The 10042-nt window shown below is 39.1% G+C and overlaps 1 protein-coding gene across 2 annotated transcripts in view; it reads right to left on the bottom strand.

Annotated features, from left to right (window-relative positions):
* Positions 1-5448: 5448 nt before the first annotated feature.
* The window catches only part of PDGFD (platelet derived growth factor D), a 228057-nt gene continuing 223463 nt past the window's right edge, over positions 5449-10042 (bottom strand). For both annotated transcript variants that reach the window (XM_059930502.1, XM_059930503.1), the window contains exon 7: positions 5449-8069. In XM_059930502.1, coding sequence (XP_059786485.1) covers positions 7944-8069 — 126 coding nt within the window. In that variant the 3' untranslated portion in view covers positions 5449-7943. The remainder of the gene's footprint in view (positions 8070-10042) is intronic.

Raw genomic sequence — 10042 nt, 5'->3', positions numbered from 1 at the left:
TGGAAGGAGTATGGTTCTCAATAGCCATTGATTTTTACATCCCACCTTCCAAATAACCAAAGAGAGACTGTCTGGATCTCTTCTCAGTTTCACATATCCTGAGAAAGACTTAGATCCCTGCTTGGATCAAGTGTCACAACCCTAGATATTCAGCTGAGATGTGTGTGTGTGTGTGTGTGTGTGTGTGTGTGTGTTGCTGTGAAGTGTTATTGTGGCTGCAACATTGTGGGTGATATCTAGAGTCTAGAGCTGCATTGTCTGATACTATAGCCACTAGTCACATGTGGCTATTTACCTTTAAATGCAAATTAATTAAAATTGAGTACAATTAAAAAGTCTTCAGCCCAACAGTCACATTTCAAGTGCTCAACTGCCTCATGTAGCTAGTGGCTACAGTACTGGACAGTGCAGATATAGGACACTTGGCATCATCACAAATTTCTATTGCACAGTGCCACTATAGATAAAGTGGTTTTTCCCAGAAAGGGAGTGGAGGTAGGGGTAGGGAGGGGTGTTTCTGGGCAGTTAAATCAGTAGGTTTCTCCTACATCTTCTCTGCAATACTTGATAAAACTTACCCAGTCCCCTTGGAACAATTTCCTCCTCTGGCAGTCGGGATATTTTTATATTCTTGCAATTGCCCTGTGATCCCTTTTCTCCTCAATCTTCATCCTCCCCTAAGTGACTCAACCATCCCTGTAGCTTTTAATAGCTACATGTGGATGACTCTTAAATTTACATATTATTCCCAGACCCCTCTTCTGAGCTTGAGACCCACAGACCTAACTGCCTACTTCGTATCTTCAACTGGATATGTCAAAGACCATTTGGCATTAATATCTTACATTGAATTCTTGATATACAAATCTCCTCCTCTTCCCCTGTCTCCAGTCTCAACAAATGGCATCTCTATCGGCCTAGTTTGTTATGCCAGAAGCCTTGGAAAAATCCTTGACATCTTCCTTCACTTCTCTCTCAACACCCAATCCATCACCGACTGGTCGATTAAACATTCAAAATATTTCTCTAATCTAGTCACTCTTTTTTTTTTTCATTTCTAATGCCACACTCTCCTTCTAGTTTCCCTCTGGTTAATATTTATTTAATATTTATTCAACTTTCTGTTTCTCCTTCGATGTCATTTTCTTAAGGAATCCCTTCCTGCACCTGATCTAAATTCTACCTTTTAATGTCATCCCATATTATGCTTTGCTTTCCACAAATATAATGAATTATTTACTTTTTTGTTTAATATCTACCCTTCCTTATCTAGTTTGATAAGAGCAGGAAACATGGCTGTTTTATTGTTTTCTAAATCTGTTATGTCTGGCACTTAATGAGGGCTAGTTAGCCCTTGGTTAGTGTTTATCAAATTTTTGGAACACATTATTTGTGAGCTTTGTGAATTCCTCTTTTTTCTTCTTCTCTGTGGTCATGGATGTCCTTTAGGTTCTGTTCTTTATCTTCTCATGATTTCAGCCTTGCCACTCTAAGGATGACTCCCAGTAAACATTACAAGCCCTGGCTTTTCTGGGAGACATGATCTCTTCTCTCAAAATTACCGTCTCTTCCTGCCTCCCCAGTTTTCTGAGAATACTCTCAAAATTCCAACCCACATGCTTCTCTCCTCCAGGACACCCCCAAGCCTGCATTGCCCTCCCCATTTAGCCATTACGACCGTTGAATCCTCTTGTTAACCTCTTTTGCGGTTGGTTGGTCTTAGTCTAGGCAAACAGCACCTCCTAGAGATTTTAAATGCACAGCCTGCACAACCACAGGGGACCTACATGCCTTCCTGTCTCTGAGGTCTCACTTTTGTCCTTACTGTCTCACCCCTAGTGTTGTCAAACCCAAGTGTGTGTGCCCAACACACAGTCAGATAAAACAAACCAAAATGTAGGAGTTCGGAGCCAAGAAAAGATTATTTGTTGTAGGGCCATGAAAGGAGAATGGGGCAGCTCATGCTCAAAAGACCTGAACTCCCTGATGGGTTTCAGGGAAGAAGTTTTTATAGGCAAAATTTGGGAGGAGGACAGCAGGGTATGTGTGACTCTCCTCTGATTGGTTGGTGGTGAGGTAACCGGGTGGTGTTCCAGGAATCTCAATCATCAGCCTTCTGGTTCCAACCAGTCTGGGGCCCAAGTGCTTGTGCTCAGCCTGAAGTCCTCTTCCACGTGGTCTGGGGACTTAGCTCCTGTAGAAGAACTCAGAGATGTGTATCAAACTGTTATGCACATCCATCCCTCCAGGAGGAACTAGGACCAGGCCCCATTCCTACACTATTGTTGTTTCTGCATCCTCTCACTCCCCTAATTAGTAACTGTTTGAATCTGCCCTTTGGACCTCAAAGAAGGTCTAGGAGGTGAAAACCATTTTCCTATAAACAAGAAATGGGGGATACAGAGAGCACTTTGTACCTGGGTTAGGGGCACCACAGGGTCCTGCTCAGTTTCAATACCCCCTCTTCTTTGATACTTCTCAACTTTGAGGGGTGGCAGAAGAACTTGGTTTTAGGGGGACTTGGTTTCACTACAACTTTAAGAGTTTCATAATTTGTATCCCTACCTCTGTCCTTCCTGCAGATTGCCACTTTCCAAAATACAGAATTGCAGAATTGTTCTGTTGGAAGGACCTGTAGAACATCTTATCCTTCTAATTTGCAAATGAGGAAACATAGGTCCAGAAAGTGGCAGACTTGTTACTATACCCAAGGCCTTCTAACTTTGTCTCTGATGCATTATGACATTTGCAGCCCCCCACTATGCTCAGGAGCCCCCATGGCTTCCTCTACCACGTGTAAAAGACAAAGCTCTTTGCTAACCAGCCACAGAAGACTTTGCATAATCAGGTACTTATCTACCTTTTCAAACATACCACCAATTGTTCCTCTATATAGATTACTTTCCTTTCTGCCACTTTACTCTCTGGTCTTTGAACTGCCCACATTTACCTTATGCATTTTTGCTGGGGGATCTTTAGGTTTTTTGTTGTTGTTGTTGTTTATCTTACCTAGAACATCTTTCCCTAGTTTTATCCCCTGTTGTGGATCTTGCATTTTAAAATTCAAAGCATACATGCATTTTAAAACATTTTGTTGTTGAATGAATATATGAAACATTTAGCCAGTTTTCCTCATATTGCCTATGGCTAAATCCCTTTTGATAGAAGTCAATAACATTCACCACCATATTCTGAAGTTTACACAAAAAATGGACAATATTGGGAAATATTTACTTGACGTGTTCAACTCTCAAAATGCAGTGATTTCTTAACATTTGGCAGTTTTAGCCTACCAATTGCTCATTTGGTAAACCATGCATTTGATCTCCTGATCTCCTTAAATGACCCCATCTCCTGTGCCTTCCCAAAGTACACATCGCTCCTGATTTTCTCTGACTTGAAGTCTGGTGGGTAGAGACTGGTGAGAAAGAGGAGGGATGCGGAAGTCACAAGGAGAAAAGGAAAGGCTAGAAGATACTCGAAGAGAATGAATTTGTAATATTGCCTCAATCAAAGATAGAGATTAGAGAATATGACCCAGAGACTTGAATTCTTAAAAGTGAATTTGTATTACAGGCATTATTTAAAATATAAATTGAACCCAAGAGTGATTTTAACATTTGGTTTCTGGCTACTAAGCCTGGAAACCAGTATTCAACAGTTTAAAATAATTAGAAAATCAAATGGCTTTATTAGAAAATGAAGATTTCTTGGCCCATAACTTGCTGCACTGAATATATTAGCCTTTATTATGGACTCAGCTCCACTCTCTTCTAATGCGATCTGCTAAAGAATTTTTAGAGATCTCTATAGAATTAAAATTTACTTTAAAAAGATAAAAATTAACTTGCAATTCTGAACTATAACGTGAACATCAAGCACAAAGTCTTAAATAAGTGATTAGTTGTTTATCCATTGTTGATAAACTATGATATTCGGGAGATAGCCCAGTGTGTTATGTTAAGTTTTAAAGACCTGTGTAGTCTTTAAGTAAGTTGATCATTAAAAAACAACAGAATTCAAGTGAATGTCAATAAAACCAGTGAATTATAAATATTCTTTCTTCTAGCATATTTGCTCAGAGCTGTCAATAAACGAAATTGTATTGCCTAGAATTTCAGGCATGAATACTAATCTATGAATTTAATTTAATGTTCTATCAGAGGACCCTAGGAGAATATGAAAAATTTGGACATCTGTTGAGTTACTAATATAAAACTGGACACATGCACCTTTCAGGAAATAAAATGAAATTCTTAATGTATTTGCATTAAAATACTGTTTATATATATATGGATAACATGATTTTTGTACACAAAAATCCAGGTTAGCTAAATGAACTACTCTACATCCTTCCCCGTTTTTCCCCATACTTTGACTCACACATTAGCTGGTATTTCCGATAGTAAAATTGATTCTTGCCACAGAATACATGTCTCTACTCCCTTTCCCCAAACAACTCAAAACCACTAAACTAAATAAAGTGGCAGAGTTTCACCCAACCCTGTGCTGCTGTCATCCTGTCTCCAGTGGGATGATGATGAAGACTGAAATACATACGAGCAAAAGCAAAATTTCTTGCAGCGAGAAGAGCTCTCTTCAGTTTTTGCCCCCCCACGTGACGCCAACACGTCACACACCAAACTCTATAGGAGTGTAGCCCCTAAATTGGTCCAGAAAGTGGCCGACTTGTCACTATACCCAAGGCCTTCTAGCTTTCTCTCTGATGCACTATGATACTTGCAGCCCCCCACCTGCTGGGAGGAAAAGTCCCCAACTCCCACAGGTCACTTCCCAGGAATCCTTACAAATGCTACCAGATTGATCATCCGCCTTCATGTGATTTGAGACGGTTCGTAATTTACTGTCCAGCTGAAAGCACTCATGTTATGAAGGAAAACTACATATGATCTTTAAATCTATTACTTTAAAATATTTTTGGTCACTTTAATGTACGCTTTAGGTTCAGGCATTATTTGGGGGGGTTTGTTTCCAAATAATGAAATAAAATATTGATAATAAACAACTGAGCTGATAACACTTGCCCACCAGCTGGGGTGTCCATCTAGAGGGGAAAAGGTGTGAGGGTGGACATAATGTTATTGATTCCAGGTCGGCAAGGAGAGAGAGGCTGTGTACTCTCCAAAGTAAGGAATGTCAGAGGAGAATATCTTTCATTAAAAGGCCTGCAGGGAACAAACAGTCAAACAAAGAAGCAACAACAGCAGCAAGAAAACAACAAAACCCAAGTCCCACTTAATTTCCGGTTTCCGGTGGCTTCAGGAAGGGACAAAGTAAAAGCCTGTTTTCAGGGAACAACGTTCTAAAACCAGGCCTGCAGAAATCACCCGATCTTGTCACTCCAAGCAGCTGCATGTGTTTGGGGAAGTAAGTTTGTAACATTGTGCACCTTTTAAAACTGCAGTTGAGTACTAAATAATGGAGTAGTTTTGTTCGTAAGCAATATTTATTTTTCATGAAGATAGGAGGCATATTACATTTGTTATAGAAAATGCTACAAGACGAAAAAGCTGCATGTTACTGATATGACAAAAAACATGAAAAATTCTACTTACAAAAGTGCTCTGCCCTATAAGAACATATTGAACAGAAGGCATTATTCCAGGTGAGTGAGCCATGCAGAAATGAGGACTTATTAGGATTTATTTTGAAATGTAATTTGTACGGTGAGCTTTTTATCCCTTTGATGGCAGTGAAACAGATTTATTGGCTACATGTTTGTTAGAAGTGCAATAGATAACAGATAACCAAGGGAGAAGTTTTAATAAAACACTCAGGAAAGAAAAAAAGAGGTGAGTGAATATGCCTGCTTACATTTCAGCTAATAAATAAAAAGTACAGATGGGGCTTTAACTGAAAACCATCCTGGTTATTGCAGCCTGGAAGGTTTATTGAAAACTGGGTAGAACACTCTAATTCCTCATACTTACAGCTGAACAAGCTAGGGTGATATAACACAAATTTGGGTTTTGGTACAGGAAGACTGTTTTCATAGGAAACTTGGAAGAGGCGTGAAGGGGAAGAGTGGTTCCTGATTACTAGAGGGTCTGCCTCAGCTATTTTTGATTGTGCTCTGGGATTTTGGGCAACTCAGCAATAGAGTATTTATTTTTACCAGTCATCCCCTGAGGTAAAAACACTGGACACTTTCAGGGAATTTTTGAAGGAACATCTTCAATAAGCATTGGCCTTTCAAAGAGCTGAGCAGAAATGAGCTCCTAAGGATGGTTGAGAACTTGGTCCTGAAAGCACCACGCTCAGAAATCCAAGTATATTTAGGCCGCTCCTCTGACACTGGGACTTAATGAGCCCCAGTCACATAGCCCTCACTCAACTTGGCTGTAGTCAGTAGGGCCCTGGACTCAGGGAAGAAACTGGCTCTCCTATTTTCTTTCAAGGTGAGATGAAAATTGTCATTCTCTCCGAGCAGTCCCTGAGCTATCTTGATTTCAGTGTCACTCTCTTAAGAGACTTGCTTTGGAGAATGATGAATCACTTCTTACACCTGGAGTCAGTCTCTGAGGTCTTAACAGACATTAAGGAGCCGGGGAGGAAAAATTACTCTAAGTACCAATAATAACCCCCAGTGCAAAGACTGCTTCCTAGTGTAGAGCAGTGGCCGAACTTGCGCACCCACAATTTACAGTGTGGCTTCTTAGAACAAGCTCCATAGATTTGGAAAGAACCAGAGACCCCAGATCTAATTTCACTTAGTTCAGAAACAGGAATTCATCTGAATTGAATGGTGAGTGAGTACATGATTAGGAATCTACATCAATAAAACTGGGTTGTTTTAATACACAAAAACTTCTAGGCTATAAATAGTCCATAATGGCTTGCCAAATATAAAATGCCATTGTAAATCCATGTCTGTATATCGAAGAGACAGAAACACAAAAGCAAGATACGTAAAATTAACTGGCATAATTTGGAGAGTATGTATCCGTTATTAAATATGGATCCCATTCAAATATTCCATCCGATTCCCAGTTATGTTAATATTTCAATGCTCACTTTTTTGACTTTCAACTGCCCCCAGTTTTCAATGAACACTATTTTGAAAGGCTCATGCAGAGTCCTCATGCCATTCTCCAAAGGAGTTACTTCCGCAGAGAGGTTTTTGAAAAGAAACAGTTCTGCTCTAGCTTATAAATTGTCTCTCATAGGGTTATAATAATAAACCTTGTGAGAATTTTTTGGAGATAGGTGTTAATGAATTTGCATGTGTCAGCAAGACACATAAAAAGAAGCCTTAATTTCTAAAGCACCTATATTATTATGACATGCTTTTGGAGACAGGTAATTATTGTCTATATAGCCAAGTATGTAGTACATCTCGTGAGAAAAATGGTTAGGAATGTGTTCTTCCTAGAAACCATATTTTTCCTTTTTTTATAATTAAGATATATGCATAAGAAAAATCTCATTTATTGGTTTTTAATATACAGGGTGCTTTCTTTAAAAGAGCAAGATCCAAAATTGTTTTGTGATTCAAAACTTAAAAATAAACAAATTCATCTTCCAAATATTCCAATGACATGTTCCATGTATTTACTATGTCCCTTATTTTGTCAGATTTTAAGGGTCTAGATAATTAAACCATAGGTAAGCTCTGGTGTACCTGGTTATATATACTGAATAAACCATATGATCTATTTACACAGGGACATGGATATATATACATATATATCCTCAGACACTATTATTAAATGCAATCCTATATTCTTGGATATAGAGATTGATGATACACCTTTCTACTTCTCATGGCACTAACAAAGCTAGGTTGAAACTCAGCAACCACTTGTATTCATTGCTTTGCAGGCTAATAGTAAGTTCGGTTGCTGGTGGGAAAGGGGTCTCTTACCACACCCTCCTTAAAATAAAGGTTCTTTCATGCTTAATGTAAGTATGTGCACATTCTTTTATCGAGGTGGTCTTGAGCTGCAGATACAGTCGCACCGCTCATGGTGATCCAACTGGATGTCAACGAGAGCCATGTGCTTCGCTCTGCCCCTCCTCTTGAAATGGCCAGGCTCAAACTTTAACACCTAGGACAAAAAGCATTTCCTGTTAGAAAGCACCTGGAGTATAACTCAACTACATACCACTTATTCTCTTTATGACAACTGGTTCTTAAGCCTTTGAGGATCCAATGAAAGCTATGTGCTCGCTCTTAGATTGCACACGTGTAAATATTTTTACAATCACCAACTCCTTAAAGTAATGGAGTTCACTGATAGTAATGCCTCCTGCATTACCTACCTGCAGTACCAAGATGACTTCAGGTGTCTGAGCAGGTATTTACTGAGAGCTTTCTAAGGGCCTGCTTTGTGCCAAGTGCTGTCCCAAATATTATCATAAAGACTCTTCTGACCAAAGCATGTGTTATGGATAAATATAATACTGAGCACATTATTATCTCTTTAGACAGGACAACGAATAAAGTCATGAACATAATATGCTGGTATGGCTAAATGTTTGGTTGACGTAAAACATTTTGCCCTGACGAAGGTCATTAGTGGCCATAAATAACTGAAAATGTGTGTATGTTCTTACATATTTGTTAAGATAGAATACCTATTATAATTCGAAACAGATCATGCTCCACTAAGATCTTTGTACATTAATACCTGTATAACAGTATGACATTTCTTGAATTAATAAAGTATATCCTTAATTTTTTACATTAATAGGTTTAAATGTAATTTTTTGAATTATTAAGTTTAAATAGGAGCTAACTCTTCTTCCCGAGTGTGGCCTTCACTGAAGTCAATATTTGCCATCATATGCACAAATACTGGTTTTCTATACACTCCACAGTCAGTTTAATTGCTTCTTGCTTTATATTCTGAGGCTCCTGTTAGCCTTTAGTTTTGATTTTGTTCTACTTTCTCTTTTAGACTTTAAACTCTGCATGACACCACATGCTACATGTATTATGTAGCATTTTATGGTTTTCAAAGAATTTGCACAGATGCACTATTTCATTTGCCCTCAGACAAACCTTGTCACACAGTAGAGAAGGTATCTTTATTCACAATTTATAGGCGGGAGAACTGAGATTCCAAAGGAGGCCAAGTGCCAGAGTCTTCTGGCAACCTGGAGCTGGGAGCAGGGCTTTTGTCCTCTAGGCTTCTAGCACACTCAAACCCAAGGACCCAACACCTCTCCAATGTGGTTACGATTTCCTTTTGTGTCTCAAAGCTGTGTCAGGCACACATGTGAACTGAAATGGGGACCTGATGCTTGGTATACGTTGGTCCTAGATGAAGATTAGATGCTTTCAAGGCTGTATAACTTTTCATGGCATCCCCACAATTTTTTACTATGGATTGTCTTCCCAGCAATTTTCTCATCCTCACATTCCCTGTTTCAAGTCATAAACAAACCAAAACCACCTACTAGGACACTAGGCCTAGAGTCCTCAGTCCTCATGTGTCCCCTTTACTTTAGCATTTAGCCCTGTTGTTCCATAAGCATTCTGTGGGGCGGGTCATTTGTTCAATGTTCAATAAAGCTAAGGAGCCTGGACTCTGCTAACACAGAGTGAAATACTGAGTCCCATTTGTAGAAGAGCTTCAAAAGAATATTGTGAATACAAAACTGGGGTGGGTTGGGTGGGAAGGAATGCCCCAGGAGAGTTCATGAGGGAGGCATAAAGACTCAAAACTACTTGATTGTAGTAAAGCTAGTCCAGATGACAGTTTTGATAGCCAATTATCTTTTTTACCTGCAATTCTACTGCACTTACACTATGTATCACACAAGTTCACATGACATATGATGCTTTCTCTCTATTAATTGTATTACAAGTGCCTTGAGGACAAGGATAGCAAAAACAATCACTAACATTATTGAGTTTTTACAAGATGCCACACACTGTTGTGACTTTGCAAGTATTAAATGTTTTGGATGTCACTGCAATACTATGAGATAGGTACTTTTCTAATTTTGTTCCCAGATAAGGAAAGAGAGAGATTAAGGTTACAGAGCCAGTGACTGGTGTAACCAGTATTTGACT

Source organism: Balaenoptera ricei, chromosome 8 (genome assembly GCF_028023285.1).
Source record: "Balaenoptera ricei isolate mBalRic1 chromosome 8, mBalRic1.hap2, whole genome shotgun sequence".
NCBI lineage: Eukaryota > Metazoa > Chordata > Mammalia > Artiodactyla > Balaenopteridae > Balaenoptera > Balaenoptera ricei.
The sequence above is the reverse complement of the archived record's forward strand: the minus strand, read 5'-3'. Positions and strand labels throughout refer to the sequence as shown.